This window comes from Pteropus alecto, unplaced genomic scaffold (assembly GCF_000325575.1).
Source record: "Pteropus alecto unplaced genomic scaffold, ASM32557v1 scaffold131, whole genome shotgun sequence".
Classification (NCBI taxonomy): Eukaryota; Metazoa; Chordata; class Mammalia; order Chiroptera; family Pteropodidae; genus Pteropus; species Pteropus alecto.
In genome coordinates this window covers 21867562-21894365 of record NW_006434709.1, presented here as the reverse complement: position 1 = coordinate 21894365, position 26804 = coordinate 21867562, and the positions used below count along the sequence as shown (strand labels likewise).

The following is a 26804-nucleotide window of genomic DNA, read 5'->3' as shown; positions in this document are numbered from 1 at the left end:
CATACGCATTCACGTAGGAAAAGTCCAAATACCTGAAACTGTACAACTGTTTTTGGTAACTTCATGAGAAGATCAAATGCTAAAATTTTCACTGTTTCGAAAGTGCTGGTAAAACACTCCATTAGTGTTTGGAAACGACCAACATCAATATCATGATTCAGCTGATACACGGTTTGGACTTGACCTAAAATAAAATTATTTTTTAGGTGAACAAAAGGAAAAGGAATTCAACATTTTGAAGTTATTTGGCCAAATTTATAGAAAGTTAGTATGAAAATTCACACTTCATACTTTACCCTTTACCCATAATAGTATAAAAGAATAATTTTTCCATTAATTTCCTAAAATGATAAAATAATAAGTGTTATAGATTTCCAAATAGGAAATAAAAATATTTTTTAAAAAGTTGTTTAAAACCACTTCATTCTCTTTCAAAAGGTTATATATTACATTATAGATACCTAATTTACTTTTAAATAAATAAAAACAAGTATATTTTAAAAACCTTCATAAAACTTCTTGACCTAGAATCCAAAGTCCTACCATGTCTTGGTTGAACTGACACTAAATAATCAATATGACACAGCCTAATAAAATTACTGGGCATCAAAGATAAAGAAAGAATCTTTAGGCCATTCAGAAAAAAAAGCTCAATCCACCTACAAAGTGGAAAAAATTAGGCTGGCTTCACTCTTCACCAGAGCAACAGGTAGCGCTAGAAAATACTGAATCAATGCTTACAAAATCCTCAGGGAAAAAAGGTGTGACAAAAAATTGTATATCAAAAGCATATTTCAGTATCAAGTATAACCGCAATACAAACATTTTTGGATGTGTAAGAAATTGAGAACTACATTTCCCCAACTCCACTCAAAGACAGACAACCAAGAAATGAACAAAAAAACTGTCACAAAAGAATGATGGCAGTCACTGAATTCATTTAACTCTAAGATTAAGACTAAATAACCATGGGAATAACGTGTTTCATAGAAGAATGTGAAGAACATTTAACAAAGTAAGCCCTTATAATAACTGAAAACATTCATATGCTTTCTTAATTTGGGGAATGTTATGCAATATAAAACAGGATGTCCGTTTTTTATTTAATCTTAACTCACAAGTTAATACAACCCTGTGAAATTCCTAGAGCAAGCAAATGAAGTTTCTGTCACTTCATTCACACCTCTGCTCAACTTTGCTTCTTCTATTCAAATTCAGATAACCTTTCTTTCTTTCTCTTACCTAATTGTTCTGGCTAAAACTTTTAAAATAGGGAATAGAGGTGATGAAAGTGAGCATCTGTGTCCGGTTCCTGATCTTAGGAGAAAGGCTTTGTCTTTACGGTGTTGGGTGTGGGCTTTTCATGAATGTTCTTTATCACATTGAGGAAGTTCCCTTCAATTCCTAGTTTGCTGAGTGTCTACTTATCATTAGAGTGCTGAATTTTGTCAATGCCTTTCCTACATCAGTTGAGATTATCATGTTTTTTTTCCTTCGTTCTAATGCAGTATATTATATTAACTATTTTTTCTTATGTGGAACCACCGTTACATTGTTGGGATTAAATTCCACTAACCTAGCCACGGTGTATAATACTTTTAATGTGCTTTGGATTTGGTTTACTAATACTTTGTTAAGAATTTTTGCATCTATATTCATAAGGGATACTGGCCTACAGTTTTCTTTACTGGTAGAGTCTTTGTCTGGCCTTTGTATCAAGGTGATGTTAGCCTCACAATGAGTTAGAAAATGTTCTCTCCTCTCCAATTTTTTGGAAGAGTTTGAAAATTGGTGTATATTCTTTAAAAGTCTGGTAGAATTCACCAGTGAAGCCACAAGAGGCTTTTGATTACTCACTCTCTTTACTTGTTACAAATGTTCAAATTTTCTATTTCTTCTCGATACAGTAATGTGTATGTCTAGGAGTTTGTCCATTTCTTCTAGGTTACTTAATTTATTGAAAATACAATATAATACAATTGTTCATAGCATTTTCTTATAATCCTTTTCATTTCTGTAAGGAGAGTAGAAATAGCCCCTTTCATTTCTGATCTTAGTTATTTACGCCTTCTTTTTTTCTTAGGATAGCCAAAACTTCGTCAATTTTGTTGATTTTCTTTAAAAAACCAACTTTCAGTTTCACTGATTCTCGGTATTGTTTTCCTATTCTCTATTTATCTTAGTTCTAATCTTTATTATTTCCTTCCTTCTACTAGCTTTGGGTAAAGTTTGCTCTCCTTTTTCTAATTCCTTGAGGTATAAAGTTAGGTTATTGATTTGAGAGCCTTTTTTTTTTAATGTAGGCATATACAAGTATAAATCTCCCTATGAGCATTTTTTTTTTTTTTTTTTTTTGCTTAATCCTATAAGTTTTGGTATGTTATGTTTTTGTTTTCATTTCTCTCAAAGTATTTTCTAATTTCCCTAGTGATTTCTTCCTTATCTACTAGTAGTTTAAGAGCTCTGCTCAAATATGAAGCCTTCTCTGGCACCACTGTATGGAACAGCTAGCACTTCCCATTCTCTCAGGTACTCTGTATCTCCCTCCAATTCTCCTCTTGAAATATTTTTTCATAGTACTTACCTCCATCTGAAATTCTATGTATTACTTGCTTCACTAAAATCTAAGCTCAAAAATGGAAAGCACTTTGATTTGTACACTGCCTATCCTTGGCTGCTTGACATATTATAATACTAAATAAATATTTGCTGAATAAATCCCTTTAATCTGATTGTGGAATCTAACTTTTCACCATGAATACTGTGACATTTCATTCCAAGTAAGAAAGATGCATGTGGCTTATTCTTCTTGAATTAAGACATTCTCGAGGGAATGTAGAAATCATTTTGATTAATCCCAAATCACAGTCCTTCTCTTAAATAAAAACCCACATTAAAGTTCTTGAGATAAAGATAGAATGAATATACATTTCTCATGCTGTATTTCTAGATCTTGCCTCGTCAGCCTCCTTTAAGGTTAATGGGTATAGTACAGTTTGCACCATTTGCCTTACCTCCCAGTTGTTTAATTAACCTAATTACTGTGACATCAGTCACTGCCCAATTATATGTGACTCATTCATTAGGAAGATGACTCAGGTTTTTCACTTTTAAAATACATTTAAATATATTAAACTACTCTCTCAATTGAAAAATTACCAGTAATATTCCCCTATGCTGAGGTACAACTATGACTACATTAAATGTACAGAAAACATTTCGTTAAATAGATAAAACGGATAATCAATCTTCTCAGGTAAAACCTTACTGCCTAAGTTCAGTTGTAGTGTCATTGAAATTTTCTAAACTGATGAGAATTGTAACAAATTACCACAAACTTGGTGGCTTAAAACCACAGAAATCTATTCTCTCACAGTCCTGGAAGCCTGAAGTCCAAAATCAAAATGTTATGAGGGCCATACTCTGTCAGGGCTCAAATGGAGAATTATTCCTTGTCTCTTTCAGCTTCTGGTGGTTGCCAGGATCCCAAGGCCTACAGTCATATCACTCCAATCTCTACTGTCACAGTGATTCCTCTTCTATGTGTCACATCTCCCTTTGCCTCTCTCTCTTATAATGACACTTCTGATGGCATTTATCCATACAGATAATCCAAATTATCTCATTTTAGGATCTATAACTTAATCATATCTGTAAAGACTCTTTTTCTGAGTACGGTTCACATTCATGGGTTCTAAGGATCTGATGTGAATATCTTTGAAGGTCATTTTTTGGCCTACTACACCTACCTTAATCAGGTGATCAAATTTATCATCATGAATAATGGGACAAGCCATCATCATGTATGTCCTGATATGGCATCCTGAGAAAAACACATCGCTTATGCAATATTCCTAATAAAAATGCATGACCTGAGTCAAATCATGAGGAAACAATAAGACAAAGTGAAACTGAAATACATTTTTTAAGAATATTAATATCATAAAATAAGGTACTTTCCACATTAAAGGAGGCTAACGAGACATAACAAAAATGCAATGTGTGATACTAAATTGGTTCCTGGATCACGAGAAAATTTGTTTTCAAAAAAGGCCATTTACTGAAACAAATGGCAAAATTTGAATATGGATTATATATTAGATAATAGCATTGTATCAACATTAAATTTCCTGAATATGATCACTGTGTTATGGTTTTAAAATTAATGAGAGACAGAGAGACATAGTAAATACAGCGGGTTCTTGAATAACTTCATTTAGTTCAATATCCCTTCATTATAACATTGATGAGGGGAAAAATAATTCGATCCCTGGCCAGGGCCACTGTGTAGAGCTTGCATGTTCTCCTCATGTCTGCATGGTTTTTCTCCAGTTACTCCAGTTTCTTCCCACATCCTAAAGATGGGCATGTTTGGTGAATTGGTGCGTCTAAATTGTTCCAGCCTGAATGAGTGTGCATGAGTGCATCCTGCAATGGGAAGGTATCGTGTCAGGGTCAGTTTCTGCCTTGTGCCCTGAGATATAGGGAAGGGCTCAAGGCACCCTCAATCCTGAATTAGAATAAGTAGGTTGGAAAAGAATTATCTTACTTGTTTTTGTTAATCTTTCTTAAATGTATGTATAGCTCACATTTATTTTGATGTTTAATATTAGAAGTGTTTCGGGTCTTTATTTAGAAGTTCTGTGATGTTTCTGTGACCAAAAATATGCTGTAGGAACTTAACTGTTGTTTATATCAATTAGCTTGTGGTAAAACTGGTTTCATTATACGTCGTTTCACTTAAAGTCCCAGTTTCTAAGAACCCATTGACACCATTAAGTGACAACTTACTGTGTGGCAAAACATAAATAACTGATGAATCTAGGTAGAGAGTACATGGCTGTGCACTGAATTACTCTTGAAACTTTGCTACTGATACGAATTTTTTCAAACAATAGTTGAAAAAATGGTTTTCTTCAAATGAAGCAAGCCTATATTAATATCAAATAACTCTCTTCCCCACCAAAAAATTATACTTTGCCTAAAAATTTAAAAATGGCCACTCTTTCTGAAAGAGCAGCTGAGCTGGATATTTTTCTGTTTGACCATAGTCAAGGAAGACTGAGCACAAACCAAAAATCAAATTAAAACACATGTAAACTTACATATGGAGATAAAAAGAATCATTTCTTGTCAAAAAAGGAAAAAAACAACTCAAAGGGAACTTAAATGTTCAGCCTCTTTGAGTATCCCACACAAAAGGCATCATTAAATCAGAATGCCTGGAAATGATATCCTCATATAGTCTTTCTGAAACCAGATCGAGACTTATGAAACAGCATAGCATGTAAAGGGAAACCACATTTTAACCACAAAGATTCAGTGAGGAATGTTATACATAAGAGAAACTTTTTTTTTTTTTAATTTTTAAACTTAAAGAACAGATTGGGCACTATATTAAAACAGTAACATATAAATTGGGGCAGGATGAGAGCAGCTACTCTTCTCATAATAAGCACAGTCCATGAAAATTGTAGTTTGGGGCTGGCATATAATGATAACTGAAACAGTTTCTCTCCCTTATTGACAAATTTAATTATGTCCAAATAAAAATTACATAGTGAAAACCTCCCATAAGAACCTAAAAAGTCAACAAAACTTGAACTTCAAGAAAAACAAAATGCTGAAAAAGTATGTGTTTTGTGAGGGAAAAAAATACTTTTCCCAAATATTATTGTAAACTTACCTTCTGGGACAGGAAAAATTTCAGCTATTGAGCCTAAAATGGTTAAAGCTGAAAATCTAGTTGGATAGGAAGAGCCAGGAAACAATGCTTCAAAAAGACTGTTGCAAATGGATGACATGAAATTCTAAAAAAAAAAAAAAAAAAAAAGAAAAAAATTACAATAAGTATAACTGAGTGAACTCACAATAGTTTTTCTTCAAAGTATTACCTTTAAGATTGGGGTTCTTTTTCTTTTAATTAAGAGAGAAAAGATTTTTTTAAACAATATTAATTGTTCACTTCCCTTGACAATTTTGATTAGCACCTTTGACCATGAGTAATATCGTAACTTTAATGAACCCCATCTTGGTAGATTCAACAAGAAGTACAATTCTTATCATACCCCACACAAGAAAAAACACATTCTTAGTGAAAGAAAGATGTTCTTCCCTGACTTATGCTAAAGCTATATGAATACTGATTTTCTTCATCAGAGGCATTCAGGCATCAAAGGTATGTATACTTTTTCAGTTTTAAAATGACCAGAGAAATATCCAATATATACTACACGGTAAATTTGGTAAATGTAATACTTAATAAATTTGGCTATAATGATATAATTCATTAAAAAATCCAACTGTTCCATTGTCTTCTATCTGCCTCTTTGAGACTCCTGCTCTACCATGCTACTTATACAAATGATAAAAAATGAAAACTTTTAGTAAAATGTAATTTTTTTTTTAAAAAAAAGAACAAAGTAGAAAATACTTTATTCAGGATAGTATTCTTTCTCAAATTAAAAAATAATCATTATTATTATTATATTATTTTTATTTCTGTGTAAGAGCAAAGAGAAAAATTATAAAGAAAAGTTGTGATTCTCAAGCATCTTGTATACCACTATGCCCTGACAACATTTATTGGTAACTGAGAAGCATAAAAGCAGTCCTAGTCTCAACTGATTCTGTATAGGATCCCTGCATTCATATCTTTGGTCAAGGACATACAACTGTGGAGATTTATCCTATAGGCCCTTACGGGCCCTAAGTAAGAGTTTATTACTTTATTTATTCTGTTGGGTTTCAAAGGAATAGGATAGCTTTCGAAAATATCTTATTTAAACTAGTTTTAATTATAAATAAGTAGCATAATAGTCACATTAAAGGACAACGAGTTTATCCTTTAAGAATGATTTTATCCTAATTGTAGTATCACATATTTTTAGATAACAGTTCTTTCTTTCAATCAGACTATAACCACCATAAAGGCAGGATCCCGAGTCCTGAGCACACTGTCCTACGTACACAGAAGGGGCTCAATATATGCTCTAGTCGCTTTTAACGGCTCCTCATGAGGCTTCCAAATATCTTGGCCTAGCATTCAAAACTCTCTACTACCCAGCCCCAATTTGATTTTCTAACTCCTTTCCTATTACTCACTTCCTCTGTTCCCCCAAGTATCTTATATGTCATTCACACCAGTGAATTAACCATTCCCCAAATTCTCACTGCACTTTCTTATATCCAGGCCTTCACTTAAGCTGGTACTAAGGAAAAAACTATTCAGATTTTGGAGTCAAGAGCAGATCTGGAGCTACCACTTACCAGCTGAGAGATCTGGGGCAGGTTACTTAATTTTTCCAGGCTTCAGTCTTCTCACTGTTAAGTGGGGATAATCAGGCCTATCTCACAGCCTTGTTATTAAGGGTTAAATGAGAACATGGATATAAAGCATTTTGTAAACTTAAAAAGTACTCTAGCTATTAATATCAGTTATTTAGGTATGAAATAATCTTTCACTGGACTTCAAAAGCTATCTTTCCAAATAGCCTCCCCTTCTTCCCTGGCCCCTAGTCTGCAACTGGCGTTGAGGCCACCACACTGTGCATGACACTCACTGTTACTGTTATGTTGATAACAGAGTGCCAAAGTCACAACCTCCAGAAGCCACAAGTGACTACAGCTGGGAGAAAATATAAGAACCATGAGACTGACTCAATAGATTAGGACTCTAAAGACTAGTTTTCAAAAAATATATGTCCATAAGCACAAACTAAGGAATTACACACACATGACAATTCAGAATGTCAATCCACAAAACAGGTTTTGTGTTTCTAAGTACCCAATTCAGACAAAAGTCATTTTACCCCTTGCAAAAAAGAAGCAAGAGATCTGTTTTCTAAATCAGCTAGCAATGATCTAAGAAAGGCTAAAAAATAACTGTTCCACACACACTAAATGGTCAATATACACTCTAGTCAATTTTAATGACACCCAGCGTGGCTTTTTACGAGTGATTTAAAGTTTACAAAGAGCTTTTCTGTTTAATCCTCAAAACCAACCTTTCAGAGGTTACTAATCCTACTTATAATTGAATAGACTCATAAACTAAGCCAACTAGACAATGGCAGAATTAGGACTGAATCTATGTCCTTAAAGATTAGGTTGTGACTTTCCAATTTTTATTGTTAGGATTTTATGAAGATGAAGCTGACTTCAGCTTTTGTATAAGAATATTCTTATTTAGATGATTTTTTTTATCATTCAAATACAAAACTGAAAACTAAGGTCCATCCATACTAATGTTTAAAGTAGGTAGTGAGTATATTATGACTCCAATGTATCATTAACTTATACTTGTTTCCCTAAGTGAAATAAAACAGATGAGCTCTGTCTTCTATTCGGGTGTTACAAGAAAATAAGAGTACTTCTGAGAGGCTAGAAACCAGTGTAAAGCTCATTCTGTTCTCATGGACAGAAACTGAAGGTCGTCAAGCTGACTTTAGGCCCAGATTGGGACTAATGTATCTGGGGTTCCATCCATTCTATTGACATAGTATCCCGAAAGCCAGCCTTACTCTTCAAGTGCACTCCAAAATGGAATAGACAGAAACCTCCATAGCTGGACCACATGAAAGGAGTCAACATTAAGCCACTGTAAGTCATGTCACTCTAAAGAGGAAGTAAGCCCAGACATAGTCGTCTTCCATCCTGGGGAGGAGTGGAGGAGTTCAGGGCTGGCAATTACCTTTTTATTAGAGTACTAAATTCATCTGGCCCACATAAGCTGTAAATTATTGAGGCTAACCGATTAATATTATTCTGTAATAGACCTCCATTCCAGCATTGGTTCCACAAGTCAGGCTACCTTAAGTGAAGTACCAAAGCACCAGAAGGAATATGTAAAACCCAGCTCGAAGAAAAGAGCACAGAAACTCTACTCATTAAGAGACTTTTATTTATTTCCCTTTAATGCTTATTCATAATTGTTTTAGGTTTCTTAAAACTCTACATGTTTAGAAATATATCACCTACCTTATATTGCTGTAAAGAAACAGATGGGTGTTGTCTGGTTAACTCATTTTCTGGTTCATGTTTAGATTTACTTCGCTCCAGTTTAAAAAGTACCTGAGAACTTTCCCGTATCCTACAAAACAACTTTTGAGAAGAAGAAAAATGAAGCATATGTGAGCCACGTTAACCTTAAATGTCAGCCTACAAGGCAAAGGAAGAACTTTTTAAATTCCTTAGACTAAAACTTCAGGCAATTCAGAGACTAATGTTTTAAAACTTAATATTTAGTGTTTCTTTTTGACAGAAAATTAACATTTATATTTTTAAAACCAAAACCAAAATATTACTGCAAACCAGAATACAAGTCATTAAACCAGAGTTCTATTTCCTTCAAGTCAGTATGAACCTAAGATGATATACTCACTTCTATACTCTATTGATTCTTCACCCATAAATGTGTCATATGATTAACTGAAGTTGAGTAATCCAATAATGACTGTTTCATGAGGCACTTCAAGAAACTATAAAAATACAAGGACATCCTTCCTCCTCTTAACCAAATTTTCTTAAAATAACTTCACTCTGAAAACCCACCACTAAATTTCTTTCCTTTAAAAAAAAAGAGCTCCAGTTTGATTTATTACACCAAAATGAAAGGACTTTACTCTCAAATATAAACTTTATGGAATCATGGACTAGCTCACAAAAGGATCATGAAGAGATGTGGTAGTTCAAGCCCATGACCATTATTCTCACACTCTCCCAAAATCTGGGCTCTTTTTATAAATGATTTCCAGAGCAAAGTTCACCACTTTTCCTATACTTTCTAATGAGAAATTCTACCTTTTTAAGAAGAGAACAAATCTGTTGCCGAACTCCTGGAGACTGGCTGTTAAGATTGTATGTGATAAAGAATTGAATCCACTGCATTTCTTCTGTGGAAACGATTTCTGTGCTTCGATTACTTTCACAAAGCAAGCCTAATGTATCTATCCGTACCTAAAACACATCAAGCAATAAAGTGTTAATTTTTCAATGAGGTGAAGCCTAAACTACTTGACATGATTAATTATTTATATAGGCTATCAAAGGAAAAAAAACAGTAAACCTCAGTTTACCCATATGTCCTTCATAAAGCTCCTTTATCCCAAAGATCCTGTGATTACTTCTTGTAAAACTATTTTATCAAATGTGTAAATTGGAAATTCATAAAAGTTAACAATTGTAAAGACTCCTATTCCACAGTAATGGTCAACGTCAAACTTTTTCTTTTTTCTCGGTTACCACTTCACCCCAGGACCTCATCACCTCACTGAGACTGCTGTCACACACATGTAATTGGTCTCCTGGTTTCTTTTTGCTTCCATAAGGCAAACTAATCTCTGTGTCCATTAATATCACTTCCTTAATGAAGGCAGAATGGCTCTAATTCTCAGTTACCAATAGAATAAAATTCGGCCTTCAGCCTAGTATTGGAAGCCTCCCTAAAAAGGATGAAATACTCCACTACAGATAAATAATGTCTTTAATCATTCCCCAGACTTTATCTTTTTGTGCCCTTCTACTTTCTGTGCTGCTCCAATGCTTCTTCTCCTCTAATCACATTTATCACTTCCTAATCAACCACCACTACTCTGATCAGTCTCTTCTCCCGAGCCTCCTAAGTCCTCATGGATAAAAGGACACTTGTAGCTGTATTCTCTCCTAAGAGTTTCCAGTTGTTTTATGTAGATTTTCTTATTCTCTCAAATAAACTTTAAGCGGCCTGAGTACAAGGTCTACACTTTTTACCTTCTATTCACACTCATTATGGGCCCCTTAAAACAGTGCTGGGCATATCAGATTGCAAAATGAATAGATAAGTTTGGAATCTACTGCATGCATGAATTCCCAGCTATTGTTTACTTACTTGGCAGTGCTGATGAATTAAGCCCTGCTTTATTTTTGCACTGGACACAAGATTCCCCCAGGCATCAGTTGCAGACTGAAGATGTCCATGAGCTCTAGCTGTTCGTAGACATGCCATCAATGCTCCCAGAGCCCCTCTACTACTATAAGACCCTAAAGATGGAAAAGATTACTCTTGTCTCAAAAGCACAATAACAAAGACCACTACTGTGCTATGTAACAACTATCACAATATTCATGTTTATAATTAATATTATATTTTAATAGAAATCATATTTTAAATGAAATTCTAACATGAGTTAAAGTTCCTATTATAAAATAATCATTATTTAAAAGATTTAACAGTTCTTGTATCAATCATTTCAAGTAAGCATAATCCTCTACTGTTAACTTAAAGAAACAATTTTTGGCTCATATTTTTACTTTTTCCTTGACAGAAAAAAATTAGGAAGTGAACCAGAAAAAAAAATAATAAATCAGGTGGAGAACTATTTAAAACAATAAAAATAATTAAAATGACTTTCAGCCAAAAATAGGAAAAACACTCCAGTGGCTAAAGACCATTACTTCTCTAAAAATGAACACACTGAACCTCTCTGCATATTCTGGAGTTATTGCTTCTCTCTAGTAAAGAAGATAAAAGGAGGACCACAAAGGACATGATGCTTTCGGTGGCTACAACATCAGCCATTACAAAGGGGAAAGGAAGCTCTGGCTTGCAGGGCACCTTGATATAAAGGTCTTACTTCTGCCTTACTTCGGTACAGATTTATGAATCTTGAACTTCACATGCCTTCTCAAAAGGCAAGAGCAATTATTAAAAATTATAAATAATGGCTCATTTTTTTGTATAGGAATCAAATTTTTCAGCTATCTCATGGTTACTCTTTGAAGTATTGAAAGTTTTAAATTATTTTAGTTGGAAAAATTCTTAAAATGTGATACAGGATACCATATTCCTGCTTTGTTAAACAGAATATAATAATTTTAAGATTTTCATGATGAGCCAGGGTCATAATGTTCTATATTACTGAACTATGCTTTAACGCAGTGATTTCTTCAGGGTTACTGAGTTTCAAGAGAATATTTACCCCTATTCTAAATGACTACAGACAGCTGTTTCTTGACATCTTGCCTCTAAATTTTGTGTGTCTTCTCTAGAGGCAAAAACTTGCTACTGACTATTTACTTGTCTTCAACTTTGCCTAAAACAGTTTTTAATTACTGTTTCAATCACTTCAATAAGCAAATTATACAAAACACACAAACTTTTGCTCCAGTCTAACAACCAAGTAACAAATAAAAACTCGGTAAAATTAATTAAAACCTAGTACAGTAGTTTCACCTTATCCAGTTTCCCTTTCTACAGTTTCAGTTACCTACAGTCAACCCTGATCTGAAACTATTAAATGGAAAATTCCAAAAACAAACAATTCCTAAGTTTTAAATTGTGCACTGGTTCTGAGTACCATGACAAAATCTCTTGCTGTCCCTTTCTGTCCTGCCTAGGACATGAATCATCCCTTTTCTCCGGGGTCTCCACACTGTAGCAGTCCCTAGACGCTCTCTGCCCATTAGTCACTCAGCAGCCACCTCGGTTAGCAGATGGACTGTCACTGTACCTCAGTGCTTGTTCAGATAACCCTTATTTTACTTAATAATGGGCCCAAAGTGCAGGAGTAGAGACGCTGGCAATTGGATGTACCAAAGAGAAGCCATAAAGTGCTTCCTTTAAGTGAAAAGGTGAAAGTTCTAGACTTAATAAGGAAACAAAAAGACTAATCTATGCTGAGGTTGCTAAGATTTCAGTAAAAACAACTCTTCTATCTGTGAAATTGCATAATTTGTAAGTTAAACCTTATCATAGGTAAGTATACATAGGAAAGAATATAGCATATATAGGATTCAGTACTATCCACAGCTTCAGGCATCCACAAGGAGTCTTTAAATGTACCCTCCATAGATAAGGGGGGACTACTGTAATAAAAGAAACCTCATAATCACAACTGGAATCATTTCTTAGCTTGTAGAAATGACTTCAGCCAAAAAACCCTATTCAGCTATGTACAGGAATATTCGTTTCAACTTAAAATCTCTATCATTAATATCCTCCTTTATTATGTAAATTTGAATATTGTCAACATCTACCCGGGTAACTACACTTAAATTCCCTAACTAAAAATTATGAAAACAAAAACTCATTTTCTTACCAGTTTTAGCATCAGCAGATGCCTGAAGAATCTGTACCATGTAGCTTAAGCTTTCAGGGTTGCAATTCAATAATTTTGGCAAGTAATAATCAATCACATAAGATTTTTGATCCAGAGTTCCTTCACACAGGATGTAAAGGAGAGGAGAAACCCAAGTCTCATGCCACTCATCAATCCAAGCACTGTCCACAGCCTGAGCTTTCAAATGACTTTTATGATTTTTAAACATGGTTTCTAAGAGGTCACTTGCATAAGGTACTAGTGACTGGTCCCCCATCACTTCTAAGATTTGTGATGGAATAGTTTTAGCTAATGCCAGAATATGTTTAACTCCTATGCAATCTACTAAACAGCCAAGGCATATGTATTTTCCTTTAATATGCCATTCTAATTGCAGAAGACTCTCAGTCAGTTCAAAAATGAAACGATCAGCAGCCAAATTTGACTCTTCTAAACCTGACTCTCCTACAGTGAGCTGGTGTATTTGGAGAATATTTCTGAATATGATTTTGGTTTGGTGTCTCAAAGCATCCAATGGATGTTCCCAGTGGGTATAGACATATTCCAAAAGTTTTCTAACTATGCTTGAATTCCCATTCAGACTGTCCTTTAGGCTTGAGGAACTTGATTGCAGGACATATATGGCCGAATTAGTCCAAGATGCCAAAATTCTAGACAGAAACATTTCCAGAGTTGATTCCTTGATCCTGAAGAAAAATGAACCATATTATTACACCATATTATTATTATATGAAATTTCATTTTATAATAATTTAAACTTTAAAAATATAAAATATACAGAATGATCAGAAAATTCAATCATTACCAAATTTACAACAAAAAATTACAAACAGGCCAAAATAGATATCAAATTTATATGTGAATCTATTCATCTTACAAAATATAATCCAAAAAGGGACACAAGGAAACTTTTGGAGAGTGATGGAAATGTTCATTATTTTGATTGTGATGTTGGTTTCAAAAGGATTTTAAAACATATGAGGGGCTAGGGTTGGGGAAAACCCTGTAAATTATATCTCAATTCATCTGTTATAAAACAACACAATGAAGAATAAATTTTCAATAAATGCACGATTTAAAAATATGTGCAATTTTAAAATATATATAAACAGAAAAACATGTAAAATTCATTTTAGAGCATTATAGTTTTCTTCCTTTATGTACGTGTTCATTATTATCAAGCTGTATCTATAGTTTGACATTTTAAGCACATGATCACTTTCAGGCATTATGGCAAAAACACCAAAAAAACCCACAAAATACAACACAATGAAGTCAAAAAACCTAATTACAATTCTGGCTTGGTTGCTTATTAGCAATACGCTCTTAGGTTAAAGTATTTACTTTTCTAAGCTTCACTTTACCCATTTGACAGATTAGATTTACTATCCTAACCATCAGACATGTAAGGATCACATTGCACTACCTATGATGCTGTTCATAAACTCCAAAGTACTATACATATAGAAATCTTTAGTTTTTTTTTAAATGCTAGCATCTGAGACAATTTTAAAATTAACTTTAGAAATGTTCACTACAGGTTAACTTCCACCAATAATTTCTATAACTCTCTCCCATCATCCCATTTTTTTCTTATTCTACTGTCACACCCACTTCATTCCTACACATAACTTCCTTTTAATTTAGGTTTATCCTGACCACTTTTCATTTAACTACTAAGTATACTGGCTCGGTTGTCATCTTTTAAATGTCTGACAAGCAAAACAAAATATGAGACTGGCAGTATCAAAACTCACTGTGAACTCAAGGTGAACAAAACGTGCACAGTATCCAAGAGCAGGGCCTCCCCACTTGGGCCCATCCCCCCATTCTGCCAGTCCAACATGGTGAGTGTCCCCTGACACAGGAATAAAAGAGCTGACTCGGAGACATCAGCACAACAAAGGCTCCTACAGCAGTTCAAAAACCACTCGGGGATGCTCGTGCAGTCCACTGAACGAAGAAGCAAACTGCTAATCTGAAAATATAATAGAGTTAATATTTATAAAGCCATCTAAAACTTTTCAAAGATATTTCAAAATATAAACCCAAAATTCTCTTTCTCCTGAAACATCCTAAGAAAAATAACTGAATCTAAAGATGAAAAAGCCACAAGTGTTAAAATTATTATAACAAAATCTAAGTACATGTACCATTTGGCTGGTTTGAATGTACTGGAAAAGCACAACACATCGCCACCTGCAGGTGGATGAGCTTAACTAATGCTTTTAAGAGGTGATTTAGAAATAAAATTTTTAATTTTATCTAATGGCATTACTTTGTGTGATGTCACAGAGTAGTATCCATATAATTTGCATAAAGTCAGACAAAGAGCTAAAATAAGTTTCTAGATAATACAGTTAGGAAAAAAACCTGCTAGAAGGAAATACAAGGATTGTGGCCCAAATTATACTTTCCATATAATCAAATTCATTGAACAGTTAAGTCTAGCATGCTTCCTGTCTAAAGTATAGTATTTGGGTTTTTCTTAAAAAATATGTTTATGAAAAAGTTATTGCTCTATATAACTGTATGTTAATCTCTGTGTAAATTTAATATTACAAATATCTTTTATTATACTGAAAGATGGAACTGAACAAATGGCACTAGAAAAAAACGAGAAGGATATACCAAAAAATGTTGATAATAATTATCTCTGAAATGAATTTATAGGTGACTAATATCTTCTTTCTGTTTCATTTGAATTTTGGGAACTGTCTCATGTATGAGAAAAAGTCATCAGAAAGATTGACTATGCAAAAAAAATTTTTATTTCACTTCTTTAAAAATATTTTCAAAACATGTCAAACTATCAACAAAATACAATTCTGAAAAAGAGGTGTACTCACCAAATTAGGAATCTTTTCAGGTGGATGAAACATAGCTTTAATAAAAAGAATAACAGTCAACCCAGATGTACTCTGAATTGTCTGTAAGAGATTATCTGTTTGGAAAAAAAAAAAAAAAAGAAAGCATGTATTAAACGATGATGGATATTCTAGTATAGGGGAAAGAGCAGACATTGCAGGGTCAGACAGTTCTGCATACAGTTTCTAGCTTTACCACTTTCTAGGTGATTCTTGGGCAAGTTATTTAACCTCCCAGGGACTCAGCTTTCTCTTCAGTAAAATGAGAAAATAAAACTGCCATTTTTGACATAGTTGTTATAAGGTTAAATGAATAATGAACATAAATGCTTTTCTGCCGAGCACATAAATACTCAATAAATGTGATTCCTTCCTCTCCCCTCTAACATCCACTCTCTCTTCCTCGCCATCTATAGCCACCCAGCACATTTAGCAGCAACATCACCTATTCCCGTCCCTCTACTGATGCCTCTGCATCCCAAATCCCCTACATACATTACTTTTTCTTGAAGTAATTTCAAGGCTTGTGTAAAAAGCCCACATTGGTGCTAATTACAAACTCTGCTATTGTTGGCAATCTTGACTTGCTATCTTCTTTCTGTTTTCCCTCTATTAGCCTCTGGTTTGTCAGAAAGTACGCAAAATAATATGGTAAATTATTCAACCTGTCATAAGAATTATAAATGCCTACTATAAATTACCTAATACCTATCCATTCTGTCCTTTATCAATGCTCATAGAACTATGACTTTGACAGGGACATCCATCTGCCCAGCCAAAGGAAGGATAATTGCTTCCTCAATCTTCCTTGCAACTAAAGATAGCCATATGAGGGTTCAGGCCAATGGGATGTAAGCAGAAATCTCTATTGATTTTCCTGATTAAAAGTAAAGATGACACTGGTCCTCCTTTCTGACTTGAACAGAGACGTGCTGTCTGAAGCTATGGCAGTCATATGACAACCATGAGGCAACAAACATGGGTGAAAGTCAACATGCTTAAGATTGCAGAGCAGAAAGGCAGAAATGTGTGGGTCCTAGACTGCTTACAGTAGTTCTAGATCGCCTGGCTCTGAAATTCTTGTTATGCGGGGAGGAGGGGAGGCACATTTACTTAAGACCTTGAAGTTTGGTTTTCTGTTGCTTACATGTAAACACTTTACTGATACATGCAGCTTTAAAATCTTGAGGAAGAACAGCATTGATTAGGTACCATCAACTTTTCAGAAAAGAGATTGCCTGATTTAAACCATGTCTTCTCTGCATTATTTCACCAATTAGTCTTAGATTTAACAAATTCCTCTTATTTTTTAAAATTATTTATTTTTTATTTATTTTTTTTTAGGCAAGGCAACCCTTGGTTGACCTCACAGATTGCAAGGACCTTGTCAGCTTACAATCCCTTATTTTTTATTTTTTACGCCTACAGCACCTGGTCTTCCCAGGTGGTCTCCCATCCAAGTACTAACCAGGCCCAATCTTGCTTAGCTTCTGAGATCAGATGGGATCGGGCATGTTCAGGGTGGCATGGGCGTAGACCAAATTCCTCTTTTAAAAAGCAAATACCCTCAGAAAAGATATCTGTAAATTATGTCTTAATGAGTAACTCCACTTTTCTTTTAATACCTATATGATCCCCTAGGCAAAAAGAAAACAAAGTCTAAAGAAAACAAATTGGGAGGATATCTGCAAAAACAAAAAAGCTTTAATATTAATCGTTTTAGAAAAACAATGAAAAATATTTGCACAAAGTATGCCAAGATATGTGTTCAAGAATATCCCCTGCAGCATATTTTCAAGTGTGAAATTACTAGGCAACTTGTCTATCAATAGGAGAAAAGTTAAGTAAATTACAGTACATCCATCTAAAGGAATGTCATCTGCATGGTGCACTTACAGACGCTTGTATGATGTGTTATCAAGTGAAAGAAAATTATGATATGATATGTTTAGTAAGATCTCACTTATTTTTTTTTAATTACGGGGTGGGAGAGGAGGAGGAGAGGAGGAGGAGAGGAGGAGAGGAGAGGAAAAAGACTAACTGGACAATTTAGCTGGGACTTCTACTAGTTGAGATACTATTTGCCATTGGTCTAGCAAAATCAGAGTCAGTTACTGTTCTTTGTATACAATAAACATGCACATTTAGAAAAATCCTTCAACATTATCCATCACAGAATTAGTATACTTAAAAGAAAAAGCATAAACTTTGTAATCCAGGGCCTTTCCCCACTTTCAGGGGGTGGAGAAAGATAAGTTCCACATCTCAGTTAGGTATCATACATTTCATAGCATTATTAGCAAATCCAGAGTGACAATTACAATCATCATTTTCATGTTTTTACACTTACCATCACTTAAAAACTTGGCGAAAATACTCAGAAGTCCACACATACTCTGCCATGTGGGAGAACTGGAAATCTTCAAATGAATTCTCTGGAGGCCTTGTGCTTTCTGTACTAACATTACTGAAACTCTCATGCCTACCAACAAGTCATTCATCAACTGCGTTTGAACAATATGATTCCCAGCAAATTTTCTACAGTGAAGAAAAGACATTATTACAAAAGAAAACTCAAAGAAAAATGTCAACATTTCTATCTCTCTCCAAAATAACACAATAAAGGGTCAAAATCAATTTTAGATTATAGTAGACATTTATGTATATTTCTTCTATTCCCATAAACATTACAATTATGTAGATATTTATTGGAAAGTTTCAGTACTCTTAACTTACCTCAACATTTCCCTCCTTCTCAGCCAATGACTAACCTCACTTCTCTTTTTTAGAGTAAAAATAACAAATCAAGAATGAATGGCACAATTTATCAACTTGAACACTCCCTCAACCTTGATACACTTTCTTAACCTGGCTTCCAAGATCCCATGCTCTCCTCGATTTTCTCCTACTTCACCATCGTTTCTTCTTAGACACCTTGGCTAGTTCATCCTCTTCTCCCTGACATCTTTATATTAAAGCTCTCCATGACTCAGTCCTCTTCTTTTGTCTATCTAATACCATTCCTTGATGCTGATCACATCTAGCTCATAAGCTTTTAATTAAAACCTATAGGGTGACAATTCTCAATTCTTATTTCAAGCCCTGACTTTTCTTTCCAGACTTGTATATGAAACTTCCTACTCAATATCTTCACTGGCATGTCTAAGAGACATCTCAAACCATGTGAACTTATCTTCAACTCCAAACCTGCGCCACCTGCTGGGATCTCTGTACTATGAAAACTTTGTAATCATCCTCGACTCTTCTCCTCCTCTTCCCTTCCTGTTGGTTCTTACTTCAAAAATATATCCAGAATTAGGCAATCTCTACTTTACTCCTGGCCTGAGCCACTCTCATCTCTCCTTTGGATTAGTACAACAGCCTCCTAGCTGGTCTCCCAGATTCTATCCCTGCTCCTCTAAGTCTATTCTCAACACGACAGGACACGGGGTGATGATATTAAAAAATAAGTCAGAGAAAACAGTTTGGGGGATCATCGAAAAGTTAAACAGAATTACCATATGATCCAGCATTCTACTCCCAGATATAAAAGAATTGAAAACAGGAACTCAAACAGATCTTTGTCTATTAATGTTTGTAACCGCATTATTCACATTAGCCGAAAGTAGAAACAACCCAAATATCCACTGACAGATGAACATATAAACAAATTGTGATATATACATACAATGGAATAGTATATAGCCATAAAAAGTAATAAAATTCTGATAGATGTTAAAATATAGATTAACCTTTAAAATACTGTAAGTGAAATAAGCCAGATATAGAGGACAAACACTGTATTCCACTTATTTGAGGTATCTAGAATATGCAAATTTCAAGAGAGGGAAAAAAAGGCAGTGAATTTTTTTTAGACACATTAAATTGGAGGCACCTGTAACACACCCAAGTTAAGGTGTCCAGAAAGCAACTGACTATACCAACCTACCACTCAGGAGAGAGCTCTAAGTTGGAGAGAAAAATCTGTGAATCATAAGTACAGAGATGTGGATGATATTAAGCAGTCAGAGCAAATAAAATTAAAAGGACAGAACCCACATTTAAGAGATGAGTAGAGAAAGAAGAGCCTAAAGGGAGACAGGGAAGAGCTCCCTCCTGGTAAGGCAAAAGATCTTGGGTTAAAGATGGCACATAGATATTACTTCTGCTTTCCCTCCAAATCTCCCTAAACTGACAGCCAAGGGATTTAAAACAAAGAAAGACATAAATACACAAGGGCAATAAACCGACAAGAAATAATAAAATTACAGAAGCTACAAAGCAGATGGATGAATGATAACTGACTTAACAGAATCAAGAAAGGTGACTACTAAGCCAGAGAACAAGCCTAGAAGCAACATGATACGCAGGCCCAAAAGGCTAAGAAATTGTGGGAACCAAGTACTCCTTGATGTGGAGGTAAATGCAGGACTGAAAACAGGAAGACTGGCTACCAGTCTGTTAAAATATAATAAAAACTCTGGATCACACCTCCAAGCCAGCAAACAACTAGTTTACTTCTAGAGAAGGTAAAACAGTAGGCGTCTGGACGGGAAGACAGCATGTACAGATAAGGCAATGCCATATTGCAAACAGGAGAATTAGGTAAAAATATGCAAAATAAATGCCAAATGCTGAGACTTCAGCTTTCTTACCTCACTCAGCAATCAGAATATTAAGACAATGGTTTGGCAGTTTCTTCCATGATGAATCCACTACGCACACAAAAAGACTAAAAGATATTGACATCAAGGGTTCCCTAAAGAAAGAGCCCAGCAAGACTAGCCTATAATAAAACCTGCAACAACCATGGCCATATGCTCAGAGATTCAAATCAACTCTCAGTGCGTCATTCTTAAATATGAGTGTTCGGCCAAGGATCACTAAACTTCTGAGGAAAGCTTCTAGCATCAAACACAATGACAAAAAGGAGCAAATGGGAAAACAGTAACTTGGAAGAAATAGACTATGTAAAGATTAAAAAAAAAAAAACTTAAGAAAACAAACAAAAAACTATCGTTAATATCCTCAAAGAGATAACAGAGCATACTTCGTCCACAAAATAAGAGGATGTTATAAAAAAGGAACACTTAGGTAGAGCAAAGAGCTCTTCCCATTCTCATCTATCCTCATAATAGCTTATTTGATTTTTTAAAAATTAAGTATTCAACCTCTAAAAAATAAATTTAAATAATCAGGTCTAACATTAATGGAGAGGAATAGAAAAGAGCACATTCTGGAACTTTTAAAAAATTTCCTTTGTACAAAGACAATGCACAACTGCAAGTGTGTACACACACATGCACAAGCATACACAAACATAACACTTGCCTATTTTCTTCTGAGATTTCAATTAAACTCCTCTGCAGAAAATGAAGTGCTGAAACAAAAAGAATATAATGACAAACTAGAATTTTAAAAACTGTAAATTTGAACTTCAGCACAAGAAAATATTTTAAATCACTGTTAACTAAAATGATACCACAGTATAGAAGCAGAAACTTAAAAGAAAGGAGCATGATGTATCTTAGTTATCTGCAGTACGCTACCCACTGCCAAGAAACTCAAAAGAACCAGTTCCAAAATGACTCGCACAAGCAGTCACCTCTCAGAATAAAACAAAATAACATGACTTACCATTTTTAAGAAGATTATTGACACTCGTTATACCTGTGGGGAAAAAAAATTAACACAGGTAAGGAGTTTCAGGACCAAAATTATTATCATTTAAAAACAATGATGTAATAACAGGTGTTAGGCAGAAAAAGTACTAGAAAAAAGCTGGCTTACCTAAGTTAAAGTTCTCCATACAGGAAGATATATTGTCAATCACTTTCCTATAAGAGTATAGGTCAGTAGTGTTCAATTCTTCATGAAGACGAGAAGTAAAACTTTGTATGGCTTCAGTTAAAAAAAATTCTGGTAGACAATCTAGTGAGCTAGAAAAAGAACCAAATATTAAAAATCTGAAAACCTTATAGTACAAGATATGTGGGGAAAGAGGAGAATCATTACGAATGAAAAATATTGAACTAGACCTTCAAGGTCTAGTTGATATAACCAGCTGATAACTTCAGACTATCCTCAAGAGAGTAGCCAGAGTGACATTACCAAAACACCATGTTATTACTCTGCCTAAAATCGTCCAAGAACGCCGCTCCCAGGCAAAGTAATAGCTAAAGTGCTTACGATGATTTACAAGACCCTGTGCAATCTGGCCCTACCATTAGCTCTCTGACCTCATCTTTGTTCACTTAGTTCTAGTTACATGGCCTTCCTCTGTTCAAACAACATTGCCAAAGCCTTTGCTCTTGCTATTTCCTCTATCTGAAACACTTTTCCCTCACATATACCCAATAATCATTCCCTCATCCTTTTCGGGTCAATCCCAAATATCACCCTGTTAAAGACATTTGAGCAAAGATACTTGAAGTGACCACTATATTTTAAAGTGTAACCCTCACCTCATCCTTGGGTCTCGCTTTCTCTCTTCTCTGCTTTAATTTTGTCCATAGCACTCATACCACCCAATTCTATGTATTTTGTTTATTTTGTGTATTTTCTATCTTCCTATTAACATGTAACCTCCATTCTAGACTGTGTTATTCACCATATCCCCAATACCTAGAAAATTACTTGACATATAGTAGGTGGTCAATAAAAATTTACTGAATGGCTAAATTAAATTTAATTTAATTTTTACCTCAATCTAAATCAAAACCAGTAGCTTTTTTTTTTTTTTAATTTGACTAAACAGTTTTAAAGTTTTTCTGGAAGAAAAAAATTAAAAATCAAAATATTCTGAAAAAGAGTCACTAGAGGGATGACTTGTTCTAGCATATCATTAAACCAAAAAATTATCAAACTATAGTAAATAAAAGTGTAGTGTTGGTATATAAACAAATAGTACCAAGCCTAAAACAAACCAGGGAAAGAATTTTAAATATTGGTTACATTTCATCAAATTGAACATTTATAATGTTCAACTTCCCTTCCCTTTTTTCCTTACCTTGCCAAGACTTTCTTCAAGGGATTCTTTACACTCAAAGAAAGATACATGCCTGCTAAAATATCCAAGCAACTTCTAATAGTAGGATCGTACGTGCCATTTTTATCTGCCTTTTCCAGTAAAGGCACAATCTATAATTCAAAAAATTCAAAGTCATAGTAATTTTTTCTAATATCAAGTACAGCAAAGTAACATGGATTCAAATAATCTTTTAATTCTCAACTATAACGTGAAATATTTTCCACACTGAATTGTTAGGGATATTGATTTAAACATGTATTTTAGTATTTATTAACCCTTTTAATGCATGCTCACAACTCCAACTTTACCCTCCAGACTCACTACAGACTTGTTTGTGGCTTAAGATACAGAAATTCTGTAACACTACTGAAAACTCAACAATACATTTAATTGCTTTCCCAAAAAAATATTATGCAAATTCAACTGGTAAATCCTAATACTGAAACACTAGTAAAGACAGCCTTTACATTTTAAATTAACTTTTTAATATGCTTGCTAAAAAGTTTTGAAAATTCAGATTAATAGAAATAATCTTTTAAAAGTTTATCTTTACAAAAAAAAGGTATGTACAATTATCTCATCCTATCTATTTATAGCTCCAAAGGTTGTGGAAGCCTGAATATGACTTCTATTGCTATTTTGAATTAAAAGATATACAATAAACAGGAAAAAAAAAAAAAAAACCTATTCTTTCATGATACATTGGTATTAAATAATTGGGAGCCAAAAATTATCAGTTAATTTAAAACATCCATAATAGCATTATAATCTTCAAAATGCATCCATGAATGTCGATTCTGCCTTACCTGTTTAACATAATGAATTTGTGATACTCCATCAGTGAGTTGTACGCAGTTTAACAGCAAAGAAGCTAGATTTTTCCCTTCCACATCAGCCAGAGCTACATGACACACACACACACAAAAAAATTTCTTCAGTAATTTAACAATATTGATATGAGTTTGCTTTTGATATACATTCTACAAAATTTCAATATTTATCAACCAAAAAACCAGGCAGAACTTAGACTGAGGTAGAATTTTTAGAAAACCATTTACATCCAAAACTGAACATAAAGACCATGGAAAAAATAAATAGGAAGAGTTTGAACATTCAGCTATGAAGTCCCAGATATAAGAATACTCTGTTTACAACCTAGAAAAGAAATAAACAAAGTCATAAATCACTTACATCTCAAAGTTTCAAGGTCCTGATGACAAATGGTCAATGCAATAACTTGCATTTCTTTCTTCTTCTTTACGACCATTTTAAATAGAACAGTAGTCCTGCCAGAAAGAAGAGTTTAAGGCATTGTCTAATGCAGGGTTCCTGAAACTCAGCACTACTGACATTTTGGGCCGTAATTCTTTGCTGTGGGGTACTGTTGTCCTGTGCACTGTAGGATGTTTAACACATCCCTGGCCTCTACCCACTAGATGCCAGTAGCATCCTCCTCCTGTCAAGTTGTGACAACCAAAAAAATTTTCCCCAAACATTGCTTAATGTTGCCTGAGGAGCAAAGTTGCCATAGGTTGAGAACCATTGGTCTAAGGATTTTTGCTTTGAAAAACATTTTTTGAGCTCAAGAAGAGTTACTATTGTCTAAAGTTACTTTTACCTACTAAACCCAGTCTTTGTATTCTAAAATACAGCAAACCTTCATTTTCATAATAACAAAAGAAACCAGCATAGTTTTTCCAAAAATAAAGTTTTTCTATCCTCAGTAACTTCTCAGACTGACAGATCAGGTATCATAACACACTGTACCTCGATTTCTGCAAAGTATTTGATAAAGCAAACTTTCACATACTATCCTTGTGAGTTTGCTTTTAGTTAACAGAGTTTGCTTTTAGTTGACAGGTTTGTTTTAGTTAACAGGGTTCATAATGAACTTAACTAATGTATTCAAAAACTACACACTAATAGTACCATGTCATCTGGAGACAAGTTGCTAGAGAAATGCCACACAGGGCTCTTTTCTCAGTTAGCATTTTTAGCAGTGTATATGATGCAGACATTAGGGGATATAACATAGTGAATTTATAAAAGACACAAAGCTTGGAGGACATGTTGGATGATGGAATCAGGATTAAAAAATAGTCCAATGAACTGGAATAACTTACCATAATGAAATAGAAATAAATGTAAAATGCTGCACTTAGATTAGAAAAATAAAGAAATAGAGGATGGGGAGAGAGAAGTAAAAAGTAGTTTGAAACAGCTCAATGTGTAAGCCAGTGGCACAACATGACTGCTAGAAAGCACATTAGAAGTTCAGAAGATTAAGGGAGTGCATGATCTCTTGGACATCCCACAGGTCAGATGACATGTGGAGCATTAGGTGCAGTGCTGGTGGTCATATCTTAAGGGTCCATAACAAATGATGGAGCTTCCAAGGAATGACCAAATTTCTGAAGGGCCTAGAAAGCACCTCCTCCACAGAACAGCTAAGTTAACAAAAGGTGTTTGACCTAGAGAAAAGAGGATAGGACTAGTGTCTTAAATAGCTGCTGAGCTGCTGGACTGTTTTAGAGAAAAAGGGAGAAGTCTTTTGTCTTGCTATAGGATTAGGAAAAAGTACAAGCTTCAGAGAGGCAGAGTCCAGCTCAATGCAAAGGAAGAACTACATGTTCCAACTATGGAATGAGTTGCCTTTTAAATAAACGATCTTCCAACACCAGGAATATCCAAAAAGAAGCTAAATGAACACTTTTCACCTGGACTCCCACGACAGACTCCTAACTGGTCTCCTCACTTCTACTCTTAATTCTGAAGAGTCCATTCTCGTCACAATTATCAAAGCAATCTTTTAAAAACGCTAATCAAATCTAATTACTCTCTTGGGCTTTCCAAGGACTTCTCATTACACTTAGACTAAAATCCAAACTTGAGACTTGGGCCTTCAAGACTCTAAATAATCTGGCTCTGACTTCTTCTGCACTTCATCTTAAATCAATCTCTTCACCATCTCAGGGCTCTACACTTCCTGATGCTCTTGTTCCCATAAAGGGGCTTTGCACTTCCCCATATTTCTGCCTATTAATGATCGTTCCACCAGATCTTTGCAAGCCTGACTTTCTCATCATCATTCAGGTCTCTTCTAGAATATCTCCTCCTAAGAGAAGCTTTCAGTGACCACTCTACATAAAATGCCACCACTCCTACTCACATATCCACCATCTGCATTACTTCACAGTACTTACTACTACCTGAAATTACATTGACTTGTTTATTTATACATTGTCTGTGTTCCTTAGTAGTAAGCTCCATGGAGGCAGCAAATTCAATTTTTTTTGCCTACTGTTTTCTCAATACCTCAAACAGTACCTGATGCATATTAGGTACTTTAATAAATATTAGGGGAATAAACGTATGAATTAACAAATATTTGTCAGATATGTTCTAGAAGGGATGTATGCCTTTAATGGCAGACAAGTAGACCTCCTGGTATCTAAAGTATATTCTATAAATAAGAAACAACCTAGCCCTGACACTATGGTCCATTTGCAAAATAAGATACCATTTAACAATGTCATGGAAAAATCACTTAACAGAAAATGGTAATAAAAATGGACACAGCTAAAAAAAAGAGAGAGAGAGAAACAGAAAAAAATGGACACAACTAGAATGGCATCGACAAGGGAAAGAATTTGAAAAGCTATATGATTAAATCTAGGGAATAACCGGGGATCGCTTCCTAGGGAAGTGACCACTATAAAGTTTAGAAGAGACAGATAACTGGGGAGACTATTCTCTGGTGAATGGTGAGCAAATTTGCATTAGGATTTGATCTTGGAAACTTCGAGATTA

The 26804-nt window shown here is 34.5% G+C and overlaps 1 protein-coding gene and 1 pseudogene across 1 annotated transcript in view; both read right to left on the bottom strand.

Moving 5' to 3' along the window:
- THADA (THADA, armadillo repeat containing) overlaps positions 1–26804 on the bottom strand; it is a 285149-nt gene that overhangs the window by 257083 nt on the left and 1262 nt on the right. The window contains 15 exon segments of the mRNA XM_006909639.3: positions 33–184; positions 5687–5810; positions 8980–9102; positions 9802–9957; positions 10868–11019; positions 13077–13783; positions 14855–15075; positions 15947–16041; positions 18315–18502; positions 21296–21344; positions 21602–21634; positions 21755–21903; positions 22974–23104; positions 23801–23895; positions 24186–24280. Coding sequence (XP_006909701.1) covers positions 33–184; positions 5687–5810; positions 8980–9102; positions 9802–9957; positions 10868–11019; positions 13077–13783; positions 14855–15075; positions 15947–16041; positions 18315–18502; positions 21296–21344; positions 21602–21634; positions 21755–21903; positions 22974–23104; positions 23801–23895; positions 24186–24261 — 2451 coding nt within the window. The 5' untranslated portion in view covers positions 24262–24280.
- Positions 17384–17502, bottom strand: LOC112478095 (annotated as a pseudogene).